Below are 13,892 nucleotides of genomic sequence, written 5' to 3' on the forward strand. Positions count from 1 at the left end.
CTGCCTTCTAGTAATGCCTGCCTTCTACAAACTCAGTAAGACAGTAGCATTCAAAAAATGGCAGTGTGTGTGAGGATAATGTTTGGGAATTAGTCCTCACCTTCCATATTGTTGGGGCAGGGTTAAGAGCACTGACTGCTCTTCCAGAAGACCTAGGTTGGATTCCCAGCACCCACATGGAAGCTCACACCTACCTGTCTATAACTCCAGTTCCAGGGCTTCTGACACCCTCACAGACAGACATATATGCAGGCAAAACACCAATGAACAGAAAATAATTAAAAAGGATTTATTTACAGGATATAAGCTGCATTACTAATTACATACAAACTCTGCTTCTCAACTGGAAAGCTGTGTATGCAGTATAAAGAGTGGTAAAAATTCCTAAAAAGTCTCCATTGTTTGACAGCAATCTCAACACTTACTTCCTTTACAGCTGGACTGTTCTTAGAATCATAGAACTTATTTTCCACTAAAAACCTAGCAAATGTTCTTATCTGAGATTCAAGAACATGTAATAAAGTAAAAATCTTTATCAACCCAATTCCATATACCCATCCTCCCAAATCTTGAGGGTGGTGACCCTGAAATGGAAAGCAAAACATATTACATGTGAACACCACCATCCCTTTTCTCTGCTGGGAAGCAGGTGTATTGACTGTTCTGCCTTGGAGCGCTGTGCTTTGAATTAAGCCCAGTTGCAAGGCTTACACTCTGAAATGTGCAGATGAAAGTGAAATGAATCAATTATTTGTCTTCCTACCATAAAACTACCTTAAACAGTTTTGTTAGGTATTGACTATAAGTAACTACATTACCATAAGAGTTCCCATCTGTTTTTCTTTTAACAAGCAGCCTTCTTTGCTGTATTTGGATGGTGATACTATATGGGGATGCAGTATATATTTCCTTCCCTTCAAGGAAATAGATGTCCACACTTTAAGGACTGTGAAGACTGAGGATGTACCTCTTAGCATGCATGGTACAAGGCTCTGGCTTCAATATATAGCACAAGAAAATAAATATATAAATAATGTGCCCTATGGCGACTATCTCAGTAGTGTATTCTGAAATGCCTCAAGGACAAACCACATCTATCCATCTTCAATATTCCCAGCGTTTGTCAGAACACATGCTATACAGGTCAGTAGATATTAAATGAAAAAATAATTTCAATTCCAACTGACTCAGATGCTAAGAGTGTCCATTTCAGCGTTGGGAATAATTTTATTGCAGAATGCTAAAGAGTAATAACAGAATAATATGTACATTCTCACAGGAATGGCAACTGTGCTTATATTCCAGAGGTAAAAGCAGTGTTTTGGTTTTCCAAAGGCCTGTGGCTTGAATCTGGGCCTTGTGAATACAAAACAGGCAGGCATTCTACAGCCAAGCCACACCCCCAGCTTCAAAGGACAGCACCATGTTTATCAAGAAGAGTAGTCTCAGGAGAAGATACTGGTCCATGTAGCCCCTTTCTCAGTTATGCTGCTTATATGACACAATAGGTATACAAAAGCTTTTGAGCCATTGCAGTGTTCCCGCTGCTCTGGTAAATGAGAGACATGTTGTAGGCAATATCTCTTCGAAGGTCTAACTGGTCAACTTCTATCCCCTAGAGGAAAAACAAGTGAATTATTTCCAGCTGTAAACCACGTCAACATTATGACAAACTGACAAACTATGACAAGGGATTTTCCATAATACCTTGGACCTACAGACCTACACTGATTCAGGTAATTTTTTACAGTCATGGCTTCATCAGATGTCTAACCAACGGGTTATATAGAAAGTCTCACCAGGTCTAGAAGAGACTTAAATTCTGAGTAACTGAATGGCACTAGAAAGCAGTCAGAGGCTTCCACTGAGTACTTATTTATAAACAGTTTCATTGCTGTGTTGAAAGTTCACTTTCACTAATGGAGGCCAAAATATATGATGCTGTTCATAGTTTGCTTCAAGAATTAAATTATCAAACTTTAAAAAAAATTATATTAATCCTGACCTCTGTCTATATGTAGAGGTTGTGGAGATGGTTGAATGTACAGTGCTTGCTGACTCATACAAAAGCTACAGTGATCCAACAGTGAGAGATGGAATGTGGAAAAAGGAGCCCCAAAAACTCATGGGCCAGCTAGCCTGGTGTATGCAGCAGGGATAAAGAAATCCTGTCTACTTCCAGGACAGGATCCAAAGAAACCCTGTCTCAAACAAAGTAAGTTGTTCTTAGAACTCTACATGAACAAACCCCTACATACAAAGAAATTCTGTTTTTTTTTTTTTTTTTTTTTTTTTTTTTTTTTGATGAAACAGGTTATTGAACTTGTAATGAACAGTGTATGTTACTGATTCCAGCCTATCTGGAAAGCATAGGCATTACCTCTGCATGACTGAAAGAGGGTTAAAGGTCATAACTACATGTGCACAGGTTCAAGTGGTTGTTTATCAGATCATAAGGCCAGGATGTCAAAGATTTGCCTGCTAGTGAACTTAAATATAACTGCATTACAAGAAAAAAAATAGAGATCTTTATGTAGCCTGAGAGGGCCTTCAGCTTGAGATCTCGCTTGGTCTGCCATGAGATAGCTAACATGTATCACTATAATTGGTCCCAAACATAAATTCTTACCATATGCACTATGATTTACCTCACTGTCTAGACCATAGTACATAGCAGAGTGTACTTCTCTACAGTTAAAAGGAAAGGGTGTGTAAGTTACCTCTACCACAAGTGGAGGAAGTTCCAGAGCCTTCTGGTAGTAGTGGATTGCAAGGTGAGTCAGTCCCAGTTGATGAAGGCCACGGCCCAAATTGTAGAAAGATTCCTGGCAAGGTCCACGTATGCTGAGGTATCGATTAAGGAAGGAAAAGCCCTACCAAAAAGAAAAGGATGGTTGAGTATGCTCATTTTAGAATATTACCCACCACTAAGTGCAACACACTGAAAAAAGAAGGTGATGCATATTATAGAGTCTGACTACGTCAACAGTAAACCACCAATGTGTCAGAGATGCCGGAACCATAATGATGAGACTGCCCTCTGAAGAGTTTGTAATTTTTTTTTTTTTTGAGACAGAGCCCTGTCTAGTCTTGAACATCCTCTGAATACACATCCGGCTGAGTTTATATTCATATTAGAAATAACAATTCAAAAAAAAAAATTTTTTTTTTAAATTTTAAAGAGCTAAGAAAAAATTTCTCTTGCTCTCTCTTTCACAGCTCTTTCTGGCAGAGTTAGACATATCATGGAACTAATGTTCTTGCATAAGACCTAAACTTGAAACACTGAAACTGCCAGAAGCAAACCTAGGTAGTCCATGATATACATGTAGGAAAGGACGACCTGAATAGGACTCTATTTGCAGAAGAATTAAGGTCAACAACCCCTCCAAGTGGAACTTCATAAAAGCTTCTGCACAGCTAAAGAAATAGTCAACATGGAGAAGAGAATCTTTGCTAACTATACATCTGACGAGCAGTGACATCTAGAGTATACAAAACCAAAACAAAGTCAAAAGATACATATCACCCATTCAAAAATTGAGTCTAGGACTTGAACAGAGAATTCTCAAAAGAAAAGAATGACCAAGAAATATCTTACCCCAGTCAAAATGGCAAAGATCAATGCACAACTGACAAAAAAAATAAGGCGTTGCAGGAAAAAAGAGAACCATCATTCACTACTGATGGGATTGGAAACTGGTACAGTATAAAAGGACACAATTCAAAACCCTGTAGATTTTACCTATACCTGTAGGTCTGCCTGTATATACTCACTACACTGCTAGAAAGCAGCATATTGTTAGATCTTCAGTCTAACAATATGCTGAGTCTACAAGTCTGGGACACTGGAGTAAGTGTTTAACAAGCAGGTTTTAAAAAAGATGTTATGTTTATGGAAATGAACATGTGTAGAGGCGGGAGAATCTAATGGATTACCTGCACAGTCAGGGCATGTCTCTTGAGCACATACTTCTGAGATGCCATGTGAATAAAGGTCAGGCCTATGCAGAGGTTGTAGAGAGGCTCGCTGGGATAGGCACGGAAGGCTTGTACATACTGTCCTGGAAAGTAAGCAAGGCCAGATGATGTGACTAGAATAGAGCTCCTTCTTTCCTCAACAGTCAAATGTTTTTCCTCAACAGTCAAATGTTTTAAAAACCAAACAGCATTACTATAAACTTTACAGCAATGTACAGCAACACTGAATGATTTAGCAGTATGATCATCTATTTTCAAAGTGAAGGGGGAACGTATATATGTGTGCATGCAGTTGACAATTGATGACTTCTAACTCTAGCAGGATCACCTACTTGACCTCTAAAATAACAAGACATTCTCATGATTGTTACTAGATTGTTACTAGAAGAACTTACATATAATATTAAACATTGAGTTAACACAATCTGTTTAAGAGACTGCTTTGCAATGGGAGAGGAGCTATGTGAAACCCAGGGAGTCCTGTTCTAGAGCAAAAGCCTGGCCCTTGACCACTACACCAACATCAGGTGTTACACTCACCAAGTGCATGTTTGAAGCTCCCAGATACAAAAGCATTGTGTCCATTTAGAACACACAGAGCATGATTATCAGGGTTTTTCAGCATCAGACGGAGACAGAAGCGATGATGTCTCACATCTTGGGAATGCATGGTAACTTGATTGAAAATATTCCACAGCTGGGGCTTATTGACATTTTCCATTACCATCACCCTAAACCAGCAGAAAGCATGTGAGAGGGAAATAATGTAAAATCAGGAAGTTTAAGAATGAACTTTTTTTTTTTGTTTTTTGAAACTGGGTTTCTATGTGTAACAGCCCTAGTTGTCCTGGAACTCACTCTGTAGACGCAGATGGCCTCGAACTCACAGAGATCCACCAGTCTCTGCCTCCCAAGGCATGTACCACCAACGCCCGGCAAGAATGAAACTCTTTAGTGCTATCCCCAACAAGGAAAAAAAAAAACCTCTTCCCTAGAAAATGCTGCTTACATTAGCATTTCATCTTGTTTTTGATTCTGAAAAAACAAACATCTCTTAATCTGAACCATCTAAGGGCTTGCTTTACCTGCCTTCCAGCTTATATACCTACAGGACATAAGCAATGGCTGATAGTGTGCCGGGCACAGTAAGGCTTCAGATATGATAAGCCATTTAACCCTAGTGATAGAAGTATAATGCCCTTACAAAGCATGAGGAAGGAGAGGTTAAGTGGCTAGCCTGATGTCACATTACCAAAAGTGTCAGGGGACTTGAACCTAAGAACTCTAGCTCTAGAGTTTATCTCATGAACACTTAAGAATCACCAGTGAATTGAGCCAGTAAGTCATTGGAGCATTAAGAACAAAACAGCTCTTTAATTCTTGATGTGAGAGTCAAAGTCACATGAGTGCACATGTGCTATCAGAGAATATAATTAAAATATGATCGGAGGGTCTGGAGATGGGTCAGTGGTTAAGAGCACCATCTGCTTTTGCAGAGGATCAAGTTCCCAGAACCCACATGGTGGCTCCCAGCCATGTGTAAGTCTAGTTCTGGGGATCTGATGCCCTCTTCTGACCTCCACGGGATCCTGCACAATGGTACATATACATGAATATTTCTGAAATATGATTTATGACTGGAAAGTTACCTGATATAGTCATATGCCTTTCTGAAATTTTTGTCCAGAATTGCAGCAGATAGACCGAAGTATTCCAGTTCTTTGCGTTTTTGTCTGTCATCATAAAATGAGTAATATTCCAGTGAAGAATCTACAAGCAATTCAGCTTCTTGGAAGCGGGATAAGTCACTTAAAGTATATATGGCCTTCAAGAGAAGGTTCCACCAGTCATCTTTTGGCAAGACACTTGTGAGTACAGCAAATATTGCTAAAATGAGACAAATGAAAATTAATCAGGGCACTGTTATTTCCAGAAGCAGCAGTACTGGAAAAGAAAACTGCACATGAGTATACAGATAGCCTTCACAGCCTTGGTCCTAAGTTCTAACCTGCTGATAAGCTGACAAAGATGAGAACTGAGTAGCTGCTTGTGTCTACTGCTTCTCTGAATGTTCGCCAACCTAACATTCCAGTTAACTCTCACTCTTGACTAATCACTGCACAGTCAATGATTCCAAGAGCCTTTGTTGGTCTTAGCTCAGATATACGCTGCAGGGGGGGAGGGCGGGATGTCTTCTCCATGGATGACCACATAGATTTTTGCATGCACATGGCATCCTGATGTTCGGAAAGTGACTGCCACACTTTATCAATTTGGATTTTCTTGGTCTTTTTTCTAATCTCAATTATTCTCTGCCTTAAAATTTCACTTTGCCTTTAACATCCATTTTCTCCTTCTGATTTGTCCATAAGAAGCCTCCTTTAAAAAAAATAGCAAGCCAGACACAGTATGTACTACTGTCAATCTCAGTAATCCAGATAATGAAGTGAGAGGGTGCTAAGAGTTTAAGGCCAATCTGGGCTACATAGCAAGTTCAAGACAAGCCATAGCAATTCAGAGGAGGAGGGAGAAAGAGCAAGCAGGGAAGATGAACAGGAAAAGAAAAAAGGGGGAAAGGGAAGAGAGGAGGAGACAAAAGACTTGGGCTGGTGTTTGTAGCTCAGTAGCAGAGTACATGCCTGGCATGTGTAGGTCCCTCAGTTCAATCTCTAACACTGAGAGAGAAGGGGAGAGAGGGAAAGAAAAGCAAAAAGGTCTGTACTACCTGAGCCATCAGTTACTCTTTTGGTGATCCTTAAACAATCAAAACATGGATAGACCTGTATCTGAAGATCCTTATTCTATATTACTATTGATACACCAAAATATACACAAATGACATAATAAGTTCTATAATGGCTATCTACTGTACATTCTTCAAATACATCTGTGAGAGCAACATAAGAACATTCTATGTGAAAATATAGTTGCATGCAGGCTAGAGATGTGGAGTACATGCCTACCGTGTGCAAGACCCTGGGGGGTTGATCCCACCCTACAAAGCTGCATACAACACAAAGCTAAGCTAAGCTCATGCATCCAATCTGACGCCATCTCCACTAACATAGAATAGCCTTAGAAAAACCAACAGACCTGAAATGAGGAAGGAAAAAGGTAGGTTTAAAAGTAATGTAGGGAAACATATCCAAACTACATGCCACAGAGGAGAAGCTGGCAGGAATAAACCCAGGATTGGCAAACTTTAGCGACAGCAGGGCTCGAAAGCATCTACAGCCTGGATCACAGGCAGCTGAGTGCTCCTCACTCAGTCTCCCTCTCACTCCAGTGCCTTTCCGGACAGTTTAATCAAGGCTGTGTTAACAGTGAAGGGATGTGGCCAGACTCACATCTCCAGTCTCGTCTTATCTCTAAAGGTCTTTTCTGGAGCAAGCACCTCACTCAAACATTCCCAATGCCTTTTAAAGTCCTGTGATTTAGATTGGGTCACTGTGATTCATTTTCAGAGAGTTTCTATGACTGCTACCTTTGTAAAAATAGATTTTTAACTCAATAAGACCTGTGTAACTGAAGTGGGCATAAAATCTGTACTTTCATCTAATCTTCACAAATTAATTTTCTTTTTAAAAGGTACAAATTGTTTTACTTTGTTTTTCAGAGAAAGAACCAGTGGATATTTTCCTTTGACAGTATTTACAGTTAAGTCTTTTAATTGAATTAATTATATCTGGTAAATTTAGATTATAATTTTTAGTTCATTTACATTATTATCAGGAATTACTTCATCAGTCCTTTTCAATTCAGCCAAGTTTTACATAAAGCAAATGAAATAATTACCTTTTGCATCATAATTTGATGTTTCCTGCTCATTGTTGTCTGATATTTTGTCTCTTGACACTTTAATAAGGTACAGGTGCCTTTCTCCAGACTTGGAACTGGAGATCAAACAAACTTGAGCTCTATTCATTGCAACCTGAATAAAAGATGATGAGATGCCTCTTAACCAAGAATTTATACAGTAAGACTGATGACCACAAGTACTAAAAACCAGACTGAAAGTGTTCCAGAAAATTCTCTATATTTTAAATGCCAAGAAGTAAAATGATTTTTTTTAAAGATTTATCTATCATGTATACACTGTTCCACCTGAATGTTTGCCTGCAAGCCAGAAGAGGGCACCAGACCTCACTACAGATGGTTGTGAACCACCGTGTGGTTGATGAGAATTGAACTCAGGACCTCTGGAAGAGCAGTCAGTGCTCTTAACCTCTGAGCCATGTCTCAGAGCCCGATTTATTTTCTTACCCAAGGAATTTCAGTCACTACAGACATATTAACAGGAGAAGATTGTCAGTTCACTATGACATGCAGAGCAGGAGAGAGAGAGTGAACACACGCCCCTTCCTTGCAAAAACAGTTTCAGAATGGATATGCAAAAATATGCAAATTTTTGCAAAATGAACCATTTTAGTACATCTGACTGTCTATAGAGCTAATAACTGGTAATTCTAGAGTTTTCATATTTCAAAATAAGTAGACAAAGATTTTACTTCACTTTTTCTACAATCAAGCTTGTATTACCATATAGAAATTCCAATATTAGGGCTGGAATATAGTTCAGTAGGAGAGAACTTGCCTAGCATGTGTAAAGCCCTGAAGTCAATCTCCAGTGTTAGAAAAGAATTTCCAGTCGTATATCATTAATTTTTAAGTTTTCTGTATTTACCTGCCTTTCACTTTAAAATGAATTAAACACAGCAATTATAAAGCTAACATTCTGTTTAAATCAAAATTCAAACATTTTAAAAATAAACACGGCTAATATAAATAAGTCACTACCCACCTTTAAAAGCATGGCTAGCATGGTTAATAAAGTATCCAGATAACCGTACATTTTGCCTTGTGAAAACAACAGAGTAGAACGATGAAGCAGTAACTTCAGTTCCTAAAAAAAGGAGCAAGTGACCATGAGTGATGACGTCTTTGTTAAAAATGGTTTTATTTGCACAAATAATGTTTATTTAGAAACCAGACTCTACAAATATTTGCTTCATAGTGTAATAATTAAAACCTAACACTTCAGAAGCTATAATTTATATCTAATACAAAATTACTAAATCGTTTTTCAAAACCATTCAATTTGGAGGCTAAGGAAATGGCCTGCTGTGCATGCATGAAGGCTTGAGTTCAGACCCCTAAACAGATAAAAAGCCAGGCAAGTGGGTTCATCTCAGCACTAGGTTCATCTCAGCACTGGGGGCACAGAGACAGCAGAGTCCCTGAAGGTCAATGGCCAGCCAGATGGATGAGCTTCAAGTTCAGTGAAAGACTGTCTCAATAAATAAATGTACTTGGAGAGAAATCCAGAAAAGATGTCTGCCACCGACCTCCAAACATGCACACACTCACTAATACATACAACACATGTCAAAACAAATCACACTAAATGAACACACTAAACAAGAACTTTGGCAGAGGCTGTAAAAATGGAGGCCAATACCCTAAAGCCACATGAGCAGACGGGAAAGTACCCAGAGAAGCACCCTATGACTATGATGTGGCCTACCTGCTGTGCGGCATTTGCATCCTGGGCTAAAGTATCTGGGTCATACATGGGTTCCAGAGCTTCCAGGGCTTTCTCCGGACGGCCTAGTTGCTGCTGAAGGATGGAAAGTGAAATCCTTGCATCCAAATGGAGTGGGGCCAGATCAACCACTTTACTATAGCTTTCAGCAGCACGTTCCATGTAGCCCAAGGCCTTTAAACATTCTAAGATGTTAAAGTAAAAAATGTTCAAATCTCGAGTTATATCCTAGATAAAACTATTCCTTTTTTAATTTAATTGCTAATTTATTTGATTTGATTTTTTTTGAGGCTGCTCTCAAACTTGCAATTGTCTTGCAGCAGCCTCCCAAGCCTGGGGTTACCTGTTTACACTTCCTCACCGGGCAGGTTTTTACTATTTTACAGGACTGTTAAAGCAACTTAAGAAAATTATAACAAAGGAATGAATATATATTGTTAGTGCTTTATTTTTCTTCTTTTAATTTATTCTTCTCTTAAATAGTACATCCTGAATGCAGCATTCCTTCCCTCCAATGATTAATCTACTGATCTTTTCCCTGGTGGTACCAGAAATCAAACCCAGAGGTGTAAGCATGCAAGGAGAGCATCCTATAGGATGAGCTAGATTCCTGGCCCCATTAGAATTAAACTGCTACAGGATGATATCAGTCTAGGTTTGATTTGATGAGTCTTTATTCACTTAGTGCTATGTTTTAAGCATTCCCCATGCCTTCACTGGCATTTTGAATGTTTTATAATAACAATTAACAATTACTTAACAACTATTTGGTCTACTGACACAAGGATTGTTTCTAAACATACACTCTGGTCATAGCACTTACTGTCTGTCCCCTAGAGAGAACACTGTGGCTTTGATTGCAAGTATCTTAACGTCACTTACGTCGGGAGTAGACTCTAATATCCCTTAAGTGTTGGCAAGCACTCAGTAGTCTAGCAAGATGAGTACTAATCTTCCAGCTACACAAAACTAGAAATACTTGCACCAATAGTCTACTATGTTATAATAACTACTGTGTTGGGGATGTAAATGCTTCCTGATTATAAGATTAAAACAGTTTCCTTCCACAACTAAAGTGTTACCTGCATGCCGAAGCCAAACCACTGCAAGGTTGTATCTTTCAGAGCAAACCAGCGCGCTGAGCAGGGGAAGTGCAGAATTATATTCACCAACATCCAGAAAAGCTTCAGCAACATCAAGATAGAGGTCACCCATATCTTCAGGGTTCTGTTCCACCAGTGTTGTCAACAGAGGCTGAATCCCAAATAAAAACCAGAGGGCAAACATTCATTACAAATAACCACATCTCTTTATTATAAGCAAAAAGCAGCAAGGACTAACAAAAACAGCTTAATGGTCATTTGTCTGCTTATTTCTGTATTTCCATTAAAAAGATTCAGCTTTCCACCATTTTTTACTCATTCGTTCATTCATCATCTAGGAAGCATCTAGCAAGTAAGCCCACCGGGGAGTGCTTTCATCTAAGCAGCTGAACAAGCCTGTGCCTTTGCCTCCATGTTTGCTAATGCCAGAAAAGGTACTCCATCAGTTATTGATCAAAAATCACCTTCTCAGGTGATTCCCATACTAAAAATGTAGTTTTCTCCCATCCCTACATTCTGTCTATTTCTTCAGAATACTTTTCACAACCAATAACTTACATATTTTATGAATGTATTTAATCTCTTAAAACAAATGATCCATCCAAGAAGGGAAGGTTTGTTTTATAGAATACTGTATCCTACGATCAATAAAGCAGATGACAATACATTTTTTTATTCAATGAAATAACTTGTTCCAAAATCAGAAAAAGAGTAAATACAGACTGCCTAAAGGCTAATCACAACTTCTGATCTTGTTCTCATTTTAAAAGAAAATTATTCCAAGTCCAATTCCAAAACACTGTTTTTATGAGCCATTCCTATGAAAGTAATTTGATGTTTACTGTGTCCTCCCCATTATTAAGAAATGTGAAAATCTAAGGTCAAGTTATAATTTCTAGTCATCTGAAGGTGAGTGTAGACTCAATGGGAAGGATCTTACACTGCCTAAGCAGGCGCAGCTACTGGTGCTACTTACATTGAGTGGCTCAAGGATGTTGAGATGCACCAGGCAAACCATCAGCTTCACCGTGATATCGATGGGCACACTATCAGGTATAGAGCAGGTAACGGTCTCAGCAGCTAGGGAACCATCAGATAAGGCATTCCTATGTGCAAGCTCAGCACATAAAGCAACCTAAGGGAACTCCAACCTGTACACAGATCCCATTTCCAATAGCTCAAAGCAAACATCCCAGTCAATGTTCATTCTATTCAACTCTATTAGCAGCTTTTTACCTCCTTCAGTCAGTCTGTTGTTTGTACTTATCCTGCCCTTTTTCTTAATATCAAATTATTTCAGACACACAAATTTCTACACTTTTTACGAGACTACGGAGGAATAAAAAGGTAAAAACCTCTCTTTTTAAATTCTTGAATTCAAAAGCTTTATTTTAAACTTTATTCTAGAGTGGTTTAAAAAGGGAGTTAAATACTTTCCTGCTTTCTAAAACTTCACTATAGTAAAACAAATTTAAAAATTCTGGGAGATTAAAGGCATTCCATATTTCATATTCTGCACATTAAACCACAAATCAGTTTCCATTTCATAAACTGTACATATTAGTGATGTGCCTTTAGTAGTAGACTCAAATTTAAGTTACTTACAAAACTAAGTAATCTCATCTGTTTTACAAGATTTGCCATTAATAATTTTCTGAGGACACCCAGTCTTAGTAATATGGTTTCATTATGAGACTGTTTTAACAATGAATACCAGGTAGTAACTGATAACACAAATTTAACTTTGATATTTATTCTACACAACTTTCCTACCATGAAATTTTGTATGTGTTGTCAGGGTGCTTAAGTCTTGATTGAGCAAAGTCTACTTGACTAAAGACAGTACCTACAGCATATTCCTTCTGTAGATATCTATGGTCACTCACCTACAAAAGGACTAACCAGTAATAGTCATTGTAATAAGCTTTATGACTTTTAAAATAGGATTCTTCATAGATATAGGTTCTGTTTTCCAAATATTAACATTTTGGTTTTGTATTTAACATGGTCTGAATGTTTACATCTCATAAATTTCATACATTGAAACCTCATCTACAACATATGGTATAGCATATGATGGCATTAAGAGGTGAGGTCTTTGGAAGGTCACAAGAGCTCTGCCCTCATGAAGAGGATTCATGTCCTTACAAAGAATCCTAAGGCAGCTCTGTGTACCTGTCTCCCACTTGAAGACACAGAAAATCAAACCTGCATCATATTTTAAATGTTCATGCTTCTGATAACTCAAAGGACTGCAGCATGATGGAATTATTAAGTATCAAAACAGGTCAGCTATCTAAAACAGATGATACTTTGCATCAACTCACTTCCCATAACTCCCATCAAAATCCTCTCAAAATAAGGATGAAAACTACTACATGGGCAAGTACTATGACAACAAAAATGACAAGTCAGAGTCTAAGTCATGCATGCTAGCATTTTCATAGATGAGGTTAATGGGTATGGTGCAAAGATGAGGCAGGAGCTGGAAGAGATCCTGCGAAGGCACACTTCAGGTACAGCTACCTGTGATTATGCATCTGAGCTTTCAAACAGTAGGATAATCATACCAGTTTCTACTCTTTATGAGAATAACAAATTTTAAGTAGAATTTTTAATTGTAGATCACTTAAAGCCCTTGCTCTACATCCTAGGTTCTGATCTACTCAATCACTCTTCTAAGAATAAACAGGAGCTGAGTATGGTGATGCACACCTGCAATCCCAGCACTTGAAGGCTGATGCAGGAGGATTGCCATGAGCTTGAGGCCAGCCTGGGCTACATGGTAATCTCCAGGTTAGGCTACAGAGTAAGATTCTACCCCAAAAAAGAGACAAACAGAATAAAACAAACAAAAGTTAAGAGAAATGGCAAGTCCAAATAGGTGTATGAATAAATAAAGGAACTCAAAACATTTAAGACTGTTTATAAACCAAAAGATACTGATAAAGCTCAGTGTAGAGTGTTTGTCCTTCAGGCACATGGGTCTGGGTCTGAGCCCTAGTACTACACAAACAAAAGAAAAAAGATTATATAAAAGCCAATATGAGAAGACTAGAACCCCAGTATGAACATGCTCTGAGAACATTATCAACTCCACAGCCCACACCTAACAAGAGGATTATGCACGCATTACTACGTGAAGTTAACAACCTTTATTCTCTTCTGAGGTGCCTTCTTCCAAAGTTTCCTTTTCTAGGATAATTCCAGAAAAATCTGTAATTACCTAAAAATGGACAAAAAGAGAAATAAAAGTTATATATAAA

The 13,892-nt window shown here is 38.4% G+C and overlaps 1 protein-coding gene across 1 annotated transcript in view; it reads right to left on the reverse strand.

Moving 5' to 3' along the window:
* Positions 1-275: 275 nt before the first annotated feature.
* Gtf3c3 (general transcription factor IIIC subunit 3) overlaps positions 276-13,892 on the reverse strand; it is a 37,810-nt gene continuing 24,193 nt past the window's right edge. The window contains exons 8-18 of the mRNA XM_051190206.1: positions 13,780-13,852; positions 11,603-11,706; positions 10,606-10,777; positions 9,506-9,708; positions 8,783-8,884; positions 7,777-7,912; positions 5,631-5,868; positions 4,522-4,712; positions 3,940-4,064; positions 2,721-2,873; positions 276-1,615 (exon numbers count right to left, since the gene is read on the reverse strand). Of these exons, the coding sequence (XP_051046163.1) occupies positions 1,493-1,615; positions 2,721-2,873; positions 3,940-4,064; positions 4,522-4,712; positions 5,631-5,868; positions 7,777-7,912; positions 8,783-8,884; positions 9,506-9,708; positions 10,606-10,777; positions 11,603-11,706; positions 13,780-13,852 (1,620 nt within the window). The 3' untranslated portion in view covers positions 276-1,492. The remainder of the gene's footprint in view (positions 1,616-2,720; positions 2,874-3,939; positions 4,065-4,521; positions 4,713-5,630; positions 5,869-7,776; positions 7,913-8,782; positions 8,885-9,505; positions 9,709-10,605; positions 10,778-11,602; positions 11,707-13,779; positions 13,853-13,892) is intronic.

This window comes from Phodopus roborovskii, unplaced genomic scaffold (assembly GCF_943737965.1).
Source record: "Phodopus roborovskii unplaced genomic scaffold, PHOROB, whole genome shotgun sequence".
In the NCBI taxonomy this organism is placed as follows: domain Eukaryota; kingdom Metazoa; phylum Chordata; class Mammalia; order Rodentia; family Cricetidae; genus Phodopus; species Phodopus roborovskii.